Source organism: Dipodomys merriami, unplaced genomic scaffold (genome assembly GCF_024711535.1).
Source record: "Dipodomys merriami isolate MVZ:Mamm:240054 unplaced genomic scaffold, mDipMer1.0.p SCAF_56, whole genome shotgun sequence".
In the NCBI taxonomy this organism is placed as follows: Eukaryota; Metazoa; Chordata; class Mammalia; order Rodentia; family Heteromyidae; genus Dipodomys; species Dipodomys merriami.
The window spans coordinates 6132768-6152179 of NW_027206135.1; the positions used below are offsets into that span (position 1 = coordinate 6132768).

The 19412-nt window shown below is 45.8% G+C and overlaps 3 protein-coding genes across 6 annotated transcripts; 2 read left to right on the top strand and 1 right to left on the bottom strand.

Moving 5' to 3' along the window:
- The first annotated feature begins 1900 nt into the window (after positions 1–1900).
- On the top strand, positions 1901–7699 carry Nr1i3 (nuclear receptor subfamily 1 group I member 3). The gene is made up of 9 exons (XM_070000217.1): positions 1901–2082; positions 2245–2384; positions 2839–2969; positions 5017–5204; positions 5417–5559; positions 5775–5920; positions 6016–6132; positions 6324–6429; positions 7538–7699. The coding sequence occupies exons 2-9, from the start codon at positions 2278–2280 to the stop codon at positions 7665–7667; spliced, it is 1068 nt and encodes a 355-aa protein (XP_069856318.1). The 5' UTR covers positions 1901–2082; positions 2245–2277; the 3' UTR covers positions 7668–7699.
- Positions 7700–7721: 22 nt separating this feature from the next.
- On the bottom strand, positions 7722–11469 carry Tomm40l (translocase of outer mitochondrial membrane 40 like). 4 transcript variants are annotated; one of them, XM_070000221.1, is made up of 10 exons: positions 11407–11469; positions 10938–11188; positions 10590–10657; positions 10202–10294; positions 9764–9865; positions 9523–9628; positions 9208–9330; positions 9019–9095; positions 8672–8774; positions 7722–8537 (listed from the first exon to the last, which is right to left on the bottom strand). In XM_070000221.1, exons 2-10 carry the CDS (start codon positions 11050–11052, stop codon positions 8398–8400), a joined length of 927 nt encoding a protein of 308 aa, XP_069856322.1. In that variant the 5' UTR covers positions 11053–11188; positions 11407–11469; the 3' UTR covers positions 7722–8397. The 4 variants fall into 4 exon arrangements, with proteins under 4 accessions (XP_069856322.1, XP_069856321.1, XP_069856320.1 ...); XM_070000220.1 differs by having other exon boundaries at positions 11334–11464; XM_070000219.1 differs by having other exon boundaries at positions 11323–11464.
- Positions 11470–14437: 2968 nt separating this feature from the next.
- Apoa2 (apolipoprotein A2) lies at positions 14438–15735 on the top strand. The gene is made up of 4 exons (XM_070000040.1): positions 14438–14537; positions 14681–14767; positions 15051–15183; positions 15509–15735. Exons 2-4 carry the CDS (start codon positions 14716–14718, stop codon positions 15627–15629), a joined length of 306 nt encoding a protein of 101 aa, XP_069856141.1. The 5' UTR covers positions 14438–14537; positions 14681–14715; the 3' UTR covers positions 15630–15735.
- The last annotated feature ends 3677 nt before the right edge of the window (positions 15736–19412 follow it).

A 19412-nucleotide genomic window follows, 5' to 3' on the forward strand; every position in this document is an offset into this window, starting at 1 on the left:
ATTACAGGCATGAGCCACCAGCACCCAGCTGAGTTTATTTCCTTTTAAGGAAAGGATAAAAGGAGATAGATACAGTAAGAATAGATTGTTGGCAAGTATGAAAGTAGAACAATGAAACCTCTTGAAATTATATTAGGAAGAGGGGAGAGAATGAAGTAGGGGGGTTGATTATATTGTGACTATGCATGGAAATGTCACAATGAAAACTCCTCTTATACAGCTAATGTAATTATTATTATTATTATTTAATTTAAGCTGATGCCAGTGGCTCACACCTGTAATCCTAGCTACTCAAGAAGCTGAGATCTGGGGCTGGGAAGGTGGCTCAGTGGTAGAGTGCTTGCCTCACATGCATGAGGCCCTGGGTTCAAGTCCTCAGCACCACATAAACAACAACAAAAAAGCCGGAAGTGACACTGTGGCTCAAGTGGTACAGTGCTAGCCTTGAGCTGAAGAGCTGAGGGACAGAACCAAGGCCCAGAGTTCAAGCCCCATGACCCGGGGGGGGGGGGGAGTTGGTTGGGGGGGGGTGCGCGGGAGAGAAGCTGATCTGAGGATCAAGGTTAGAAGGCAGCCTGAGCAAGAAAGTTTGTGAGACTCATCTCCAATTAATTATAAAAATCAAACAAAAAACAGAAACGGCAGTGGGGCACAGGTAGCTCATGTCTGTAATCCTAGCTACTCAGGAGGCTGAAATCTGAGGATCGAGATTCAAAGCCAGCCTGGGGAAGGAAAGTCCCTGAGACTCTTATCTCCAATAAACCACTAGAAAACTGGAAGTGGCTCTGTGGCTCAAGTGGTAGAGCGCTAGCCTTGAGCTGAAGAGCTGAGGGACAATGCCCAGGCCCAGAGTTCAAGCCCCATGATGGACCAAAAAAAAAAGAAAGAAAGAAGGAAAAAGGAAGGAAGGAAGAAAGGAAGGAAGGAAGGAAGGAAGGAAGGAAGGAAGGAAGGAAGGAAGGAAGGAAGGAAAAAAGAAAGAAAGAAATGGAGCTGTGGCTCAAATGGCAGTATATTAGCTTATGGTCAACATAGGTCAGTGACAGTGCCCAGGCCCAGAGTTCAAGCCCCAGGATTGGCACAAAACAACAACAACAACAACAATAACAACAACAAATTAAGAGTTCAGGCAGTGCCAGTGGCTCACACATGTAATCTTACTTAGGAGGCCGGGGTCTAGAAGATCACAGATGGAAGCCACCCTCGTCAGAAAAGTTTTTTGAGACATCATCTCCAATTAGTCATTAAAACATGGTTTGTCCCAGGCAAAATTGGGAACCCATCTCAAAAATAACCAGAGCAAGCCAGGCACCAGTGACTCACACCTAAAATCCTAATTACTCAGGAGGCTGAGATATGAGGATCATAGTTTGAAGCCAGACCAGGCAGGAAAATCTTCGAGACTCATCTCTAATTAACCACCCAAAACTCTGAAGTAAACTGTAGCGTAAGTAGTAGTGAACAAAAAATCTCAGGGACACTGCACAGGCCCTGAGTACTGGCATCACACACACACACACACACACACACACACACACACACACACACACTCACACACTTCCTTTTTGGGTAACCTGGCACAATCATTACACCTTCCTCTTATTTTGGACATGCTGCATGTGAAAAAAAGTGTGCTGTCTCTCCACATCTCTCTTTTCCCAGTTTACCTGGGATCAGGGTACAGAAGAGGAAGAGGCTGCAGATCTAAGCCTGAAGCTCAGCAGCAGGGAGAACGTCCATGAATCTGATTAGGAGCAGCTTCTACTGAGTCATGAGCTCCCCACCCACCAGAGTACCTCCCCTTGTGCCACACTAACCAGTACCTTGGGCATGCTGGGAAAACCTCCCACCCAGTTCTTTGCCCTAGGTCCAGAGTCTGTGCCCTGCCTACATAGGGCATTAAAAGCACCTGGAGGCTACATGTAACACACGTCCTTTGTATTCCAGGTACTCAGAGCCATAATCCATAACTCCTAGCAGCCTTGAGATCAAAATAAAAGCAGAGTCAACATTGGAGCTTGGGGAAAATCATTCCACACCAGATTCTGTGGCCTGTCTTGGCATGTTGTCTAAGAGGAGCAGGTAAGAAATTGGTTTAGGACCAGAGATGAAAAGCACCTTTCTTGCCTCTAGTATAGACAATGCTGGGGCATAGGTGTGGGGCAGATTTGAGAAGAGACTCTGTAGAAGGGAGAGAAGAGGGTAAAACGTGGCCTAGATCTGACATCTTTCCCTCACACCCAGGCGTCTGTGACAATCATCCTAACACCTGATGCCATGGCAAATAGCAAATATGAACCAAGGAACTGTGTGGTGTGTGGGGACCGAGCCACCGGATATCATTTCCATGCTTTGACTTGTGAAGGCTGCAAGGGTTTTTTCAGGTGAGAGTCTTCTCCCCAAGAGAAACAGTCCTCTCCTCTCTACCCCCCCTCCCCATCCCATACAAATCCTTTAAACCCTGGCACACACCTAGGCTTGTCCAGCTACATTACTCCTGAAACTGATTCTAACTACCTTGTGGCTAACACCCTACTACTTGCTAACCACAACACTATATATAAACCAATAGCATAATAGGAACCTATGGACACAATCCACTACCTGCAAAGAAGCAAACTAGTATTCTATTAACTATGGTTTTTGAGTGTCCTGTGTTCTCAAGCAAATTCTTAAGATGGATCATGCCCAATCCTGAGGATCTTTGAACACAGCTCAGATTAACCCATGTCACCAGATTGCCAAGTCTTTTAATTCATATCCTCTCAGTCCTGCATTCGCACATATCTGCTCACTGCCATCCCAGGTCCTAATCATGTCTCTCTCTCTTTTTCACAGGCGAACAGTCAGCAAAAGCACTGGTCCCACCTGCCCCTTTGCTGGAAACTGTGAGGTTAACAAGGCCCAGAGGCGCCACTGCCCAGCCTGCAGGTTGCAGAAGTGTCTAAATGCTGGGATGAGGAAAGACAGTGAGTTGATCCCTTACCATCCCAAGAATTTATTAACTGTTTCTCTGCTCCCCATAGCACACTTTCACGGAGCAGGCAGAATAAACTTTTTTGGAACTCTTTAGCTTATGTCACTGTTCTCTTTTTATTTATGTTTATGCCAGCACTGGGGCTTGAACTCAAGACCTAGGTACTATCCCTTAGGTTTCTGTTGTTGTTTTGCTCAAAATTGGTACTCTACCACTTGTGCCACAGCTCCAATTCTAGATTGCGATGGTTAAGTGAAAAGAAGAATTTCACAGCTTTTCCTGCCCGGGCTGGAATTGAACTGTGATCCTCAGATCTCAGCTTCCTGAGTAGCTAGGATTACAGGCGTGAACCACTGGCACTCAGCTAGATTATGTAACTCTTCTACTCAAATCTGCTACAGCTCCTATCTCTCTTAAAGCAAATGATCTCATAGACTAACTTCTGCACACCTTTTAGATTTTATTTCCCTTCACCCTTGCTCAATCCATTCCAGACATACTAACTTCACTGCCATCTTTGAACACAAGCACACTTCCTTAAGACTTTCACAGTTGCCAGTACCTGTACCTAAAATACCTTTCTCCTATACTTCTCTCCCCGCCCCCCCCTCCAGTTCTAGGGCTAGGCACTTTTCCCTGAGCTTCTTTTGCTCAATGCTAGACTTCTACCACTTGAGCCACAGCACCACTTCCCACTTTTGCCAAGAGACTTCCTGGAGATAGGAGTCAAAGAACTTGTTTGTATGTATTAAAATACGACAATGATCAGTCCATATCACTTATTTTACAACCTAGGAACTGCCCCTGGAATCTAAGCTTATTTCTATCTCTGAAAGATACAAATCCCATTGGCAATCAGTGACTCATGCCTGTAATCCTAGGAAGCTGAGATCTGAGGATCATGGTTTGAAGGCAGCCAAGGTAGGAAAGTCTGTGAGACTTACATCCAATTAACCACCAAAAAGCCAGAAGTGGAGCTGTGCCTGGTAGAGTGCCAGCCTTGAGTGAAAAAAAAAAAGGAAAGAGAAAAATCTTTACCCTATCTACTATAAGGTAGTTTTATCTAGTGAAATCTAATCTCAGCCCCTTTGAAATTATGTTATACAAACAAGATGGCATTTTAAGTATGAAGATTTTCTTCAGTACAATGTCCCCCAGAAGCCAAATGCATCTCCAAACACATTCCCCTATCCCTCCTTCCTTGTTTCCCTTTCTCTCACCCTTTTTTTTTTTTTTTTTTTTTGTCACTCCTGGGCTTGAACTCAGTGCCTGAGCACTGTCTCCGAGCTTCTTTTGCTCAAGACTGGCACTCTACCACTTGAGCCACAGTGCCACTTCTGGCTTTTTCTGTATGAGGCAGGATCTGACCAGCCCAGGCTAGTCTTGACTCATTCTGGGTAGACCAGACTGCCTTCAAATGCATGATCTTACTATATTAGCCTTCCATATGTTAGTACAAGTGTGTGCCACTGTACCCAGCTTCTTCTTACACTTTTCCCACTTTATTCTCCATACTTTCTTTCTTTCCTACAGTGCATTCTTTCCTCTCTCTCTCTCTCTCTCTCTCTCTCTCTCTCTCTCTCTCTCTCTCTCTCTCTCTCTCTCTCTTTGCTTTTTTTCTTTTTGGCCAGTCCTGAGGCTTGAACTCAAGGCCTTGGCACTGTCCCTGAGGTTCTTTTGCTCAAGGCTAGCACTTGAACCACAGTGCCATTTCTGGCTTTTTCTATATATGTGGTACTAAGGAATTGAACCCAGGGTTTCATGCATGCTAGGCAAGCACTCTACCACTAAGCCACATTCCCAGCACAGTGCATTGTTTTCTAAGGTAGTGAATCATAGTTAACGGAAGTTACTGGAAGTGTGCAGCAGTCCCCTGCCACCTGAAGCCTCTAATTCATCCAAGTTCAAGGAAGCCTTAAAAACTCTCCTCTCCCCAATCCTTCCTCATGCATTGCAGCAAGGAGCTCCATATCAAGAACTATCAGAAAGATGCTCTGTGTTGACTTCAATTGTTTTGTTATATATCTTGCTTGACACAGTGATACTGTCAGCAGAAGCCCTGGCATTGCGACGAGCAAGGCAGGCGCAGCGGCGGGCACAGCAAACACCTATACAACTGAGTACACCTATACAACTGAGTAAGGAACAGAAAGAGCTAGTCCAGATCCTCCTGGGAGCCCACACTCGCCACATGAGCACCATGTTTGACCAGTTTGTGCGGTTCAGGGTGAGCACTTACAGGATTTGGGCTGGAAAGTAACCAAAGGAACCAAAGGGTTCCTAAGGAGGACCTGAGGGAGAGGGCTTCATGATATGCACCAAGAGAAAACCCCAGCCTGGTCAGGGTCTTCAACAAAGAACCCTTCGAAGATAAGGCTGGCAAGGCCTATAGGGAAAGTCTAGGGCCAGGGCCTCTCACTCATGCTCTGATCTCTGCAGCCTCCAGCTTACCTGTTCATCCATCACCACCAGCCCCTGACCTCCTTGGCCCCTGTGCTCCCTCTGCTTGCGCACTTTGCAGATATCAACACTTTCATGGTGCAGCAAATCATCAAGTTTACCAAGGATCTACCTCTTTTCCGGTGAGTGGCCTCACCTCATCTTTCAGGGAGTAAATGCTTCATAAATTTCACACCAACCCCTAAATCACTCCCCAAAACTCATTGATCCCAGCTTTTCTAAGCACCAAGTCTTGAATTCCAAGGTTTGTTTAAGTGCATCACCCAGGACCAGAAGCTCCCTACCCTCTCTGAAGTTTAGGTTTGAGTAAAATGTCTTTGTTTCCTGTTCTCAATAGATCCCTGCCCATGGAAGACCAAATCTCCCTTCTCAAGGGAGCTGCTTTAGAAATATGTCAAATCTCACTCAATACTACTTTCTGTCTCCAAACACAAAACTTCCTCTGTGGGCCTCTTCGCTACAGAATGGAAGATGGAGTCCATGGTGAGACAAGGCTATAACAGGAAGAGGGCAAGTATCCTTGTGAAATGGGATATGCTAGGGTGGCCTGGAGGTCCTAAGTCAAATACCTCTCACAGTGGGATTCCAGGAAGAATATTTGGAGTTACTCTTTCATTTCCATGGGACACTGAAACGACTGCAACTCCAGGAGCCAGAGTATGTACTCATGGCTGCCATGGCCCTCTTCTCTCCTGGTGAGCATTTCCCAAAGCCCAGAAACTCTGTCCCACCACCTCTTCCCCAATCTCTCAGCAACCCCCACCCCCCGCAGCTGTCTAGCCTTCAAACCTACAGAAAAATCTATACACCATCCCTGGACACTGTATACAGGTCTCCCCCTTCCCACCACAACCTTGTCCTTCCCAGCTCCTATCTTATCTTCTAGATCGGCCTGGAGTTACCAAAAGAGAAGAGATTGATCAGCTGCAAGAGGAGATGGCACTGACTCTGGAGAGCTACATCAAGAAACAACAGCTAAGGCCTGGAAATAGGTAAGGAAAAATGCTGGGGGCTTGAAGGTTTTACTGGAAAAGAAGAGCTAAGGGAAACGCTGACCTTAGGATGATTTTTTTTAAACTATATTTTCCTTTAGGAAACCAGGTTTCTTGTTCCTTCCCTCTGGCCATGCCCATCACACACAATTCCATTATCCAAATTGTTATTGCTACCGTTTCATCTCACATTTTCCAGATCTTTTTATTCAGTAGAGATGCAAAGTAGTAGAACAAGCTGTCTAATAGCATTCCTGAGATTGATGATATCCACCACCTCCCCACTCCAACTTCTCCAGAATAACACAGATTTTTTTTTTTTTTTTTTTTTGGGTCTGGTCGTGGGGCCTGAACTCTGGGCCTGGGCGCTGTCCCTCAGCTCTTCAGCTCAAGGCTAGCACTCTACCACTTGAGTCACAGCGCCACTTCTGGCTTTTTTCTTTTTGCTTATGTGGTGCTGAGGAATCGAACCCAGGGCCTCAGGCATGCAAGGCAAGCGCTCTACCACTGAGCCACCTTCCCAGCCCCATAACACAGATTTTTAAGAGTCTCGTTCACTCTTCTTTGGCCCTTCCTCTCCTTTTCACTGAACCAGTTCCTTGTATGTTGTCATTTTCCTTGAAATTATCATCATTTACAGTTTTATGACCAAAGTCAGGTCCTGTTTCAGTAGACTAAGATCTCCATGCTGTGAGCTATGTGTCACTTGTGTTGCTCATTCCTCAATGAGTGAGTTTGCTAAAATGGGGGCACTTTATACCACAGAACACACACACACACACACACACACACCTTCTAAAACAAGTTCTAGAAGGTTAGATAGACCCTCAAATTCTATACAGTTGAAGTTCTGGCAAATCTAGGGCTTTCTTCATACTTGGCCTTCTGAACTTGAGATGTAGGAAAAACAGAGAAAGCAGTATCAGAGGCCCCCTTGGGGTTCTTTAGAATTTTCAGTAAATTTCTCTTGTCAGGCTATGATTTTTTTTCTAATGTTCAGACTTAGCTTCATTGAGGGACAATACAGGGGATCAGAACCTTGGGACTAGATTCCCAGCTGCCTTCTTTTTCTTCCTTTTCCATGAGGATCTCACTGCTTCCTCCATAGGTTTCTGTATGCAAAGCTGATGGGCCTGTTAGCAGAGCTACGGAGCCTTAACAACGCTTACTGGTACCAAATCCAGCGCATCCAGGGACTGTCTGCTATGATGCCACTTCTCCAGGAGATCTGTAGCTGACACTCATGCTTGCTTCCTTCCCCAACCCACCTGGGACACACTGGACTGGAAAGCTGAAACGGATAGGACCATATATTGGAACCAGTACAAAAAGAGCTCAGTGCTTGCAATGCAAAGACTACAGTAATAACTGCCTCTTCATGCAGTCATGGGGAGAAATTGAGGGGAGGCAAGAGGGAGGAGGATCATAGGAACAAAAATGAGGAAGCACAGAAGACAGTGAAGAAGGAAGCCTCAGGGTTTAAGAGGTAAAACTTCTTCTGGGAACGGGTGGGCCCCGTTTTATAGTGCCAAATATTTAGCCCTTCAACCCTACTTCTTCAGTTTTAGCAGACTGTTGAGATGGGAGAGCAGGATGGAGAGCTAATCCCATGTAGACTTTTCTGCTCTATAGCGGAAAGGTTAGGAGCTTTAATCCAATGGAAAATATGGAAGGGGGCAAATTTATCCAGACATACACCTTACTCCTTCTCCTTTAGTCCAGAACCATAAGAGCATATGGAAGATGATAGTGCAGCTGGTGGCGGAAGTGGGAGCTTCAAACCACAGCCTCATCAGCTGACCTTCTGGCAGCTCCAGTTCTGAGGAGGACATGGTCCTGTCCCCCACTCTGCTTCTGGGACCTAGAAGTCACCCAGCAAGGTGGGCTTTGGAGAGGGGCCTAGTCTCTGGCCCTCAGGCACCTGACTCAGAGGTTCCAGCTGCTGTAGGGGCTGGTTCTGGGACAACTTCAGCCCACAGTGATGCTGAAGCCACAATGGAATCTGTTGCGCCAGTGATTGAGGAAAGCTCCAAGTGCTAGGGTGACAGGAAGGGGGGGCATCTTCTTCTCCAGCACAGCACCTACACACCAATTACTATCCACCAAGCCTGTCAAGGGAAAGAATATTAATTAGATTACTTAACAAGGCTTAGAGTAGGGAGTTAGTGGAAATAAGGTAGAGCTTTCCTCCCTCAGTCCCAAATCCCTCACCACTTCCAAATGTGATCAAAATAACCCTCACCTCTAAACACCATGTTGGCCTGGGGCAAAGTCAGGTGGTAACCAAAGGAGAAGGTTGTGTCCTGTAGTCTTGTGTTTGCTTCAAACTCCACTCCAACTTGAACCTAAGAAACACAGACAAGGGTAATAGGAAAACCCATCTCAATGAAAAATAAAGGGATCTTGACATGTGATCATCAGAATGAAAGCATGAATGGAAATGTATACTTTGATGAGGAAGAATATCAGGGCAGCAGAGACTGAAGAAGCTTGACAAGATAAAAGATTATCAGAGTTCAAGCCCCAGAACTGGGAAAAAAAAAGTTATGACTGATTTACTAAGGAAGGGGATGATGTCAACAATCTTACCTGTTCATTTGCCCTGTGGTAATAACTTGCATGGGCCCCACCAGATCCCACATTCAATGTAGCTACCCAATGTACAGCTAGGGGGGGAAATATAGGAGAAAGGAGCATTACCATAATAGGACACTGGTCAGGAGTTCCAGAAAATTCCAGAATTGGTTGTCCTCATCCCTATTCCACTTTGCCCCATACCTGAATACTTTCCAGCCAGAGTCAAGATGGCTCCCTCTTCACCTGGCCTCCGGTGATAAACTAGCTCTCCTCCCAGCACCAGCCGATGAGTGAGACTCTGTAGGAAGTGAGCGACCATGATCACTGTGAGGGAGTGAGGAGACATGGAATTAGCCATAGAAACAAGAATCAAACCTGCTCCTTCACCTCCAACAATCCCCAGCCCAGCCTGCCCAAGCAGCCCCTTTTCTAGTCTCCAAACTATACAGATTAGGCTGTATGGCCAAAGTTAGGAAATGGACACCTAAGATCAAAAGAACTATCTCAGCTCCTCACCTGATTCTCCAATCAGGTCAGGATTTCCTAGGGTCAGAGTAGCTGTGTAGTCATCTCCTCGATACTCGCCATCAAATTGCCATGTCAGGAATTTGGCCTGCTGTGTCTGGGTGGGGAGAGCAAGAAATAAAATCTCCTTCCTTCTTTTTATGATCACTATTGTCTTTACTCCTTCTCCTGGGTACCCAGGTCAGGATAGCCTGACCTGCCTCAGTGGATAGAGACAGAAACTATGGATCACCTGGAAGACAGCTTTAGCTCGAAGCCGTTCTGCCAACAGAAGCAGGACCTGGGCATTGAGACTGCCACTGCTGTCCATATCTCCTACCACAGTGGGAAACACCTGTTGAAGAGTATAGACAGGTTGAGCTGGGAAGCATCCATCCATCAGCCTAAACCCAATTATTATTGGATTTCATTAACATTGTTCAGCGTCCCCTAGTGGAAGCATGAAGACAAACTCTGACATCTTTACACAAAAATGTTTCTTTACCCCATTCCCTTTCAGAAGTTATACAGAGAATCCCATTACTGCCCATTCTTTCTCATAAAACACACACACACACACACACACACACACACACACACACACACACACACACACACACACACACACATTTCCTCCTCAAGACCCAGGTGGGATTTTAAGGAGTTGATCGAGGTATGGTGGAGCTCTCACCTCTGTGGGGCTAAGCTGCCAGTCTCCTGCATACGCTGCATGGAGATGATAGCCTGGCAAGGACAGGGCACTCATGTGCACAGTGTGAGCCACCTGAGGAAAGAGGACTTATTGGAGGAGATGGCATTGCTGCTTCATTTCAGTTCCTCATCCCACCCTTCATTTTCTCCTCATATAGGGGATCTCTTAGGATTTCCAAATATTCCAACATATGCAGAGGGACGCCAGATTTAAAGGAACAAGTCCCACTGGCAAGGAAGATAAGGAAATACCCCCATCCTCCCTCGTTTTTTCCAAATAGCCTGGCAAAGGCTGGAATACAAAGGAAAGAAAAGGATTTGGGAAAGGCAGGGAAGAGTAGTAAGAAAGGGCCAGAGAAGTGGAGCACCTGGAAATGGCTGCTCAGAACCTTGTTGACAACGAGCTTCACTCCCTCCATTTGTGCTGGGAACACATCTGAAGGGGGTAGGAGGAGGGAAGGAATAAGCACAGACAAGCAATCCATGCCCAAAAAGGTAGTCTCTCCTTTCAAATCCCTATGAAGCACTGGAAGAATTGACCTCCTTTCAAGTCCTGCATCAAAATATTCCACTTTATTTGCACACCTGACCCTCCCTGACACTGGATGCCCCAGCTGTCAGCTCCCCTTTCCTGCTCCCACCACTGAACGTCGGCATTCAAGATCCTCCCCTCCTCTGCCCCTTCAACTTGAGCCACCCAAATACCAAGTTCTCACCTTTGCATAGTCGATGTAGCTCATCGAAGCTTCCAGGGTTAGGCAGCGGTTCCTCTCGGCGGGGGCTCCAGCGGGGGAAAGTCCCCATGGGCGCCAGGCCCAGTGTGTTCCCCATTTCAGTCCAGAGGAAAGGGAGGGGCCGGCGTTAGCCTGGGAAAATATTCTATTGCTCCCTCTACCCTCCACGAGCCCCACCGCCCAGCATTAGGCTCCCCGGGTTCAGAAACTTCCACATGGTCCTCATGCTAGACCTGGAAGAGAAAGAGTTGGAAGAGAGAACACCGATGGGGATACTGAAACCCAGTCACACTCCTGCCCCATCTTTGATCCCTCACCTCCACCTGTCACCCCGTCCTTTCTCTATCTAATCCTAACCTACACTGACCTACACTCTACCTAGCTTCCTAGTCTTCAGCAATTCGTTCCCACGGCCCAAGGCCAAGCATGCAATGAAACAGTAACACTTAACATCTCAGATCATCCTGTTGCCCCTTTCCTTTCGGCACACCCCGGTCATCTTGATGGGGGCAGCCATCTTAAGTGATGGCAGGATGCGGCTTCATTCAGTATTCCCAGCGTGGCCACGAGCGCCATTTTGAGACCGGGCAAAGTAAGCTATCAAAGCCCCAACCCCTTCTTGATTTGGCCCCGCCCAAACGATGAATAAAAAAGACACCTCGATCTCCTACTGTCCAATGAGAGGGGAGCATGCAAAAGATTGGCAGGATTTATGGCCGCTGAGTTTCAACAACGCCCTGTTTAAACTGAGAATTGATTGGTGATTTTTTTTAAACGAGTCTCAGGTTTAGCTTAGATGGCCCGCCCAGCCTCCTCTCCATGGCTGGGATAAACTTGCAAGTATACAGGACACTAGAGGGAGCATCTTGTCTCTTTAATCGCTGAAGCTCCTTCCACTGAGCAAAAAAGTGAAACTGAGAGGCAACTTAAAAGATGCTTTTTCTGAGTCCCATAAACTAAAATTCCCCCAACTTTGATTCTGTGCTCTTTGATCTGAGATATTCTCTGCTGCAGTCAACTTTGCAATCATGGCCTCCAAGAAAGATTAGATTCATTAATAACCATCTTGTGTGAAAAGTAAACTCCTACCCCTCCAACAAGCAACATCTTCTTTTCTTCTTATCATCTTAAAGGGAACAGCCAAACATTCAGGAGACCACCTTGTTCCTATTCTGTTCCAGTAATAAAGAGCTTCTCTGGAACTTATCTAAGGACAAAGACTAATCTCATAATCAAACAGGCCATATCTGAGGCCTGGGATTGTTTTAACTATGTATACCTTTCTCACTCATCCACAATTCTCCCTATTTAACCAGAAGCCAATATCTCTACCTTTGAAGATGTACTGAAGCACTGTCTTCCCATAGCAGCCAGATAATAAATCTCTTTTCTCTGCCTTCATCATGTCTCTTTATTTGGCATACAGAGGCAAAGTATCCAGACCTACTTTGGGGCTCCTGGACTTTGGGCCTGGGATCTAAATGCCTAGTTTCAAAACTACACTCTGGAGGCTTGGATTTTGTGAAGGGTGAATATAGGAATGACTGTGAAGACCTTGTTCATATTACTCCTTCCCTTATACAAAGAACTGCTAGGGGACTCTCACAGCCTTCCATTGTACAGCTCTCCTCTAGGTCACAGACTGCATATGTTCCTCTGGGTTTCTGCAACTGAGTTTGCTCTGTGTGTGTGTGTGTGTGTGTGTGTGTGTGTGTGTGTGTGTGTGTGCTTGTGTGCTTGTGTGTGCATGCGCGCTCATGTGCACACTTGTATGCACAAACAGGTCCTGAGGCTTGAACTCAGGGCCTGGGCACTGACCTTGAGCTTCTTTCTTCAAAGCTAACACTCTACCACTTGAGCAATGGCTCCACTTCCAGCTTTTTGGTAATTTGGTAGTTAATTGGAAATAAAAGTCTCATGGACTTTCCTAACGAGGCTGGCTTCAAACTGTGATCCTCAGATCTCAGCCTCCTGAGTAGCTAGGATTACAGGCATGAGCCCCCATCTCCTATGTTCACCTTCTTGCAGACTAGGAACACTTGTAAGTAGAAAAGCTGGTTATAGGCAGATAGTTGCTGAAACAGCTGCCCTCTGGTATAAATGCTTCCTTCTCTGAGGCTCCAGGCAGAGCCGACAAAATCTTAGAAATACAATTCCAGCCCAGAAATGCTTTCTACCTGCAGAGACAGGGGCCACGCAATGGAGTGACCCTTAAACTCTGTGTGCAACACTGGGAAAATAGGTGGAAATGGAGTAGTTTTTGTCTTTACTTGCTGTCTCTCTTATCAGCTTCACACATCTCTACCTCCATCTCTCAGGAATGTCCAAGAAGTAAGCTTTGGGGGCAAAAAGGGTAAAAGGTACAAATACATCTATCTCTTTAGTTGATCTCACCTCAATACTTCGAGTCTGAAGAATGTATCTCTTCTCTTCCCTGCCTCACAATTAGGACTGAGACAAGAACTAAGACCTTCGACACTGGGGAACTATTGCCCCTGTTGATTCAATATTGCCTGAGCATTACCAAGATCTGATAAGGTGGTCAAGTGACCAGGCAACTTCAACCTTTATCCTAGCAGAAGTTTTTTACTCACCTCTTTTCCTGCCAGAATTCTCTGGTTGCTGAGGAGGGCAGAGCTGTTTTCTGAGTTTGTTTTATTGGGGTTAGGGTATACTCATTGATCAGTACCCAGGAGGTTTATTCTGGGCCCTCATGTTTTCTCTTCATTTCATTACATATTAACTCAAAAGGGACAGAGTCTATACCTGTCCTCTGACCCTGACCCTCACACTTCTACCCCCAATTCTTTTCATTGCTGCCCCTAATTTTAACTTTTTCCCTTTCTTCCATTCCCAAATACCCTCTCTTCCAAGTTGTAGTAAGGGTAGGTAGGGTGGAGAGATAAAATCTACCCATAATAAAATAAAAATACCCAGAGTTGATGATTTCATGTTAGAAATTTGCAGAAAAATAACTAGAAGCCCAAGTTTGGTGGCTCATACCTGTAATCCTAGCTTCTCAGGAGGCTGAGATCTGAGGATCATGGTTCAAAGCCAGCTTGTGCTGAAAAGTCCATGAGACCATTATCTCCAATAAACTACCAGAAAGCCAGAACTGGAGTTGTGGCTCAAGTGGTATAGGAATAGCCTTGAGTGGAAAAGCCTATGAACAGCACCTAGGCCCTGAGTTCAAGTCCCAGTACCAGCACACAAAGAAAAGGAAAAAGAGAAAGGAGAGGGAGAGAGGAGGAGAGAAAACAGTGAACCATGCTAATTTACTACATACAAATCCAAGGATTCTAACAAAATCTCAGAAGAAAAAATCTTAAACAGACCCAGAATGGACTCTCAGTCTTCATCAAGTCCTGTAGCCCCTATCTCTGACAATATTGCATTTGTCCCCCATTGATTATCCTCTCCTCCCCCATTTTTTTCAGCTTGTTTGTTCCAACATGATCCCTGCCCCACTGGACCTCCCCACAGTCTCTGTCACCTGATGGGAGTGGAGAAGGAGACAAGTATATAGCCTTTGCCTCTCCAGATAGACCAGGAATAGACACCGAGGACAGAGACACTGACTAGGTATGGTGGGGGTACGCATATAAAGAGGATGGGGCTCTAATTGTGGAAAGGGAGGGAACCAGGTTGGAGTGGGTGTTCACATAGGGCTATCTTTGGAGAGGAGCAGAAGCCCATTTGGCTTCACTGTCCTTTCCCACCATCAGCACTGTTCCTAGATCACCTTTCCTCCATTACCACCATGAAGTTGCTTGCAATCACCGTGCTGCTCCTCACTGTCTGTAGCCTTGAAGGTATGTAATATGGAGAGGAGGAAACTCCCTTCCCTGTCCCCCAAAAAAGGAGAAGGTGCTGGGAGTCCCATCATTTTGTACTCCAGTGCTCAAATCTGGCAATTAAAGAGTTCAAAAGGAAAATTATTGCCTCTCTAAAGTCCAGGAAACAGATCTGGCTGGATCTGGGGAGAGGGCTGAGAGTTGAAATGGGTACTAAAAAAAATGTGGCAGGAGGCCAGGATTCATTGCTGGGGACCCAGCTGAAAAGAATGTGCATGTGTTTATGTGTATGTATGTGCAGGGGCTATGGTTCGGAGACAGGCAGAGGAAACGAGTCTGCAGAGCATGGTCACTCATTACCTCCAGGCCATGACTGACTATGGCAAGGACCTGGTGGAGAAAGCCAAAGGCACAGAGCTTCAGGCCCAAGCCCAGTAAGTATCAGAAAAACGGGGTTCAAGGGTTATGGGACCATAAATCAGGGGAGGAAAGGTGGTCAGATTCATAAACTGAGCTCAGAGATAAAGCTCCCATGCACCTTTATGAACAGATAGGAGAAGTGGAAATTGGGCCTTGAACTCCAGTCTCTAGAATCTGTTTCTCTGCCCTGTGGAAGGCTTGCTTCCTCCTAGGGGCTTTGTTTTGCCAAGATGGAGCAGGAGTCTACAGTTCAGGAGCAAAATCACTCCTCACCACCACCAAAGCCCCTTCTAATGACCAGAGTCTCTCACACTAACCTCTGATCCCTCCCCTATCCAGGGCTTACTTTGAAAAGACACAGCAACAGCTGACACCCCTGGTGAAGAAGGCTGGAACTAGTCTGTTTAACTTCTTGAGCAATCTTATGGATCCCCAAAAAACAGAGCCTGCCACCCAGTGAGACGTCCAGATTATTGTCTTTCAATTCTAGAACACCTATTGACCAGGCCTAGACCTTCCTTCCTCCCCACACCCCATTTTCTACAATAAATGCAGAAGAAATCAAACTAAGCCTCATGTGTTTGGGTGACTGAGAGAAGTAGCCGAGTTGGGGAGGGGAAGGCGGAAGAAAAAAGAAAACTCTACTTCTAAAGAGAGAAGGGTTTGGAGGGGGGTAGGGGAAGGGCAAGCAACAAATGATAGTAGCAATAGAGTAGAGGTGCCCGTGATTCTTCCCCAAGACCAGGGAACTATTCTGCAGCTTCTCTACAATATATAAAATATGGAAGATATCATGGATTCATAAACTGAATTCATAAACTTTCTGAGTCACTAGAAATGAAGACATTGTTCAAAATTTCTTTTTAGTCATTTTATGAAGAGAAATAAGGAGCCACTGCCCATCCCCAAAATTGCTATACCTCCTCCATTCAAAACTTCTCTGGGGCTGGGAAGGTGGCTCAGTGGTAGAGCACTTGCCTTGCATGCCTGAGGCCCTGGATTCTATTCCTCAGCACCACATAAGAAAAAAGAAAAAGAAAAAAGCCAGAAGTGGCGCTGTGGCTCAAGTGGTAGAGCATTAGCCTTGAGCTGAAGAGCTGAGGGACAGCACCCAGGCCCAGAGTTCAGGCCCCACAACCGGACCCAAAACAAACAAACAAACAAAAAAACCTCTCTGGGGCTGGGAAGGTGGCTCAGTAGTAGAGTGCTTGCCTTGCATACATGAGGCCCTGAGTTCGATTCCTCAGCACCACATAAGCAGAAAAAGCCAGAAGTGGTGCTGTGGTTCAAGTGGTAGAGCACTGGCCTTGAGCTGAAGAGCTGGGGGACAGTGCCTAGGCCGAGTTCAGGCCCACGACTGACAAAAAACAAAAACAAACAACAACCAAAAAAACAACTCTCCAATTTGCTCAGTGCCAGTGGCTCTCGCCTGTAATCCTAGCTGCTCAGCAGGCTGAGATCTGAGGCTCAAGGTTCAAAGCCAGTTCTGGCAGGAAAGTCTGTGAGACTCTTATTTCCAAATAAATTACTCAGAAAAGGTCAGAAGTGGTACTGTGGCTCAAGTGGTAGAGGGCTAGCCTTGAGCAGAGAGGCTCAGGTACAGAGCCCAGGCCCTGAGTTCAAGCCCCATGACTGGCAACCCTTCTTATCCCCTCCCCCAAAATCCTCTGATCCGCTGGCTCTAGTAGCTCATGCTACTAGTAATGCTAGCTACTTAGGAAGTTGAGATCTGAGGGATGTAGATCAAAACAAGCCTGGGTAGGGAAGTCTCCAATTAACTTATCTCCAATTAACTACCAAAAAGTTGAAAGAGGAGCTATGGCTCAAGTGATAGAGTGCCAGCACTGAGTGGAATAAGCTAAGGGACAGTATCCAGGCCCTGAGTTCAAACCCCAATATCAGCACACACATAAAAAAGACTCTCTGATTTGGACTGAGCACCAGTGGTTCACACCTGTAACTCAGGAAGCCAAGATCTGAGGTTCAAAGCCAGCCTGGACAGAAAAATCTTTGAGACTGTTCACTTCAATTAGCTAGCAAAAAGCCATAAGTGGAGGTATGGTTCAAGTGGTAGAGTGCCAGTCTTGAGTGGAAAAAGCTGATCAAGAACAAGAGCACAGGTCTTGAGTTTAAGTCTCAGTACTTGACCCTGAACATACACACACACACACACACACACACACACACACACTCTCTCTCTCTCTCTCTCTCTCTCTCTCTCTCTCTCTCTCTCTCTCTCTCTGATTTGGCTGAGAGTCATAGTGCATGCCTAAAATCCTAGTACTCAGTGAGGTTGAGACAGAAAGATTTCTTAAACTCAGGAATTTAAAGACTAGCATGGGCAGCATAGTGAGACTCTCTTTAAAAAGAAAAAAAAAAAAGGAAAGAAGGGGTGGCCCTAATCAAGATGCATTATGCTCACAAATTGACATGTTAAATTTTAACCATTTTATACAACTACTTAAAGATAATTTTAAAAATGTTTTTAAAATCCAAACATTCTCTGATTTGGACCCTGTGTTGAGAAGCCTCTCCCACACCATTATCCATAGAACTTGCATGGTAGCCATTTTAGAGCTTGGAACTTGTAGACGTGGTAGCCATTTAAAAGCCTGACAGATCTCTAACTTAGAAGAAGGGTGGGACTAGATAAATGTTGAGATCTGTGCTAATTGGACTAAATCAAAATGGATGGAGATCTGGTTGGATTGATGAGGAGAAGTGCAAAATCCCAAAATGCAAGATATGAGAAAAATGAAACATTTCCAAAAAATAATTGTTCTTGCTTCTTTATTTAAAATACTGGGACTGGAACTCAGAATCTCATGCATACTAGGCAAATATGCTATTCTCCACTTTAAAACAGTTACTTCCCTACTCTGGCTCATTTCTTGTAACTCGTCTAAAATGATCTTCCCCTCCTCCCCAGAGACTGGAGATGACTCCAATTTCTCCCATATTTTAATCAACCTCCTTAGTCAGGCACCATTGAGCATTTCATTTGAGTTCATTGGGCTGAGACCAAAACCTCAGTCCTGAGGCACAGGGGTGGGGGACAGAGTGGGTTGCAAAGAAACCAAATGGACAGATGGAGTGTCTCTGCTAAGATTCACTGTTCACAAGAATTCATCTTCCCTTTTCTTTCAAAATACTTTTTTCCCCTCATGTAGCAAAATTTGCTACATGACTAAGAAATCTCTATCTCACTTGCTAGATGACCTTGGACAGGTATATTAATTTCAAATAGTACATACAAATAGCTGAAAAATCGTTTGAATAGTGTAAGTCACTAGGCAGCACAAATGACTGTTCAGCACAGGAGTTGCCAGGGGTAGTTGAGCTGCTCTGGAAGGACTGCTAGGTCAGAGATAGAACTGGAGGCATCTGAGAAAGTCTAAATGCTTCCAGACAGAGCTTCTTGGCAGAGCTTCCTGGCAGTGGAAACAGGATTCCTTGTTCTTTCCTAGCCCCCACCCCCACCTCCACACCAGCTTTGTGTTTGAGAGATGTGAGCTTTGATCTGAACCCAACTTATTTCCCTTTTTATTACCCACCTCTAATCCTTATCTGGCTCTCTAAGGTCCCTGTTGCCCCAGAATCCCCTGAAAATTCAATGCTCTCATGCTCTCATAAAACTTTCCATTAAGCTGGGCACTACTGGCTCACGCTTGTAATCCTAGCTACTCGAGAGGCTAAGATCTGAGAATCCAAGTTCAAAGTCATCTCAGGCAGAAAAGTCCATGACATGCTTCTTTCCATCCAGCAAAAAAGCCAGAAGTGGAGCTATGGTTCAAGTGATAGACTGAAATGGTCTCTTGTCAACTCATCACATGGTCTCTTGTCCACTCATCCTTTCTGCATGTTTGGCTTTGCAGCTTATATGTATATACTGGGTAACAATTTGGGATTACACATAGGCTTCCCCACAACCCAGCCCCAGAAGACTCCATTGAGTATGGAATTTTGTACATTTTAGTGTACCTGAATATGCCTACATTCCTAACCAGAGTAGGAGTTCAGAGAGTGTACAGTCTGGTATTCTCCCTGCTCCAGCTGCATCTCTGAGCACCTATGAGCCAAAGGTCTCACCCCTCCCCTAGACACAGCAATCAATTGGTCAAAACAGGCCTGGAATCCGTGGAGTGTGAGTTGTATATCAGGAGCTGAGTTTACCCTACTCAAAACTACATATTCAAAGTCAGTGCCAGTGGCTCAGACCTGTAATCATAGCTCTCAGAAGTGA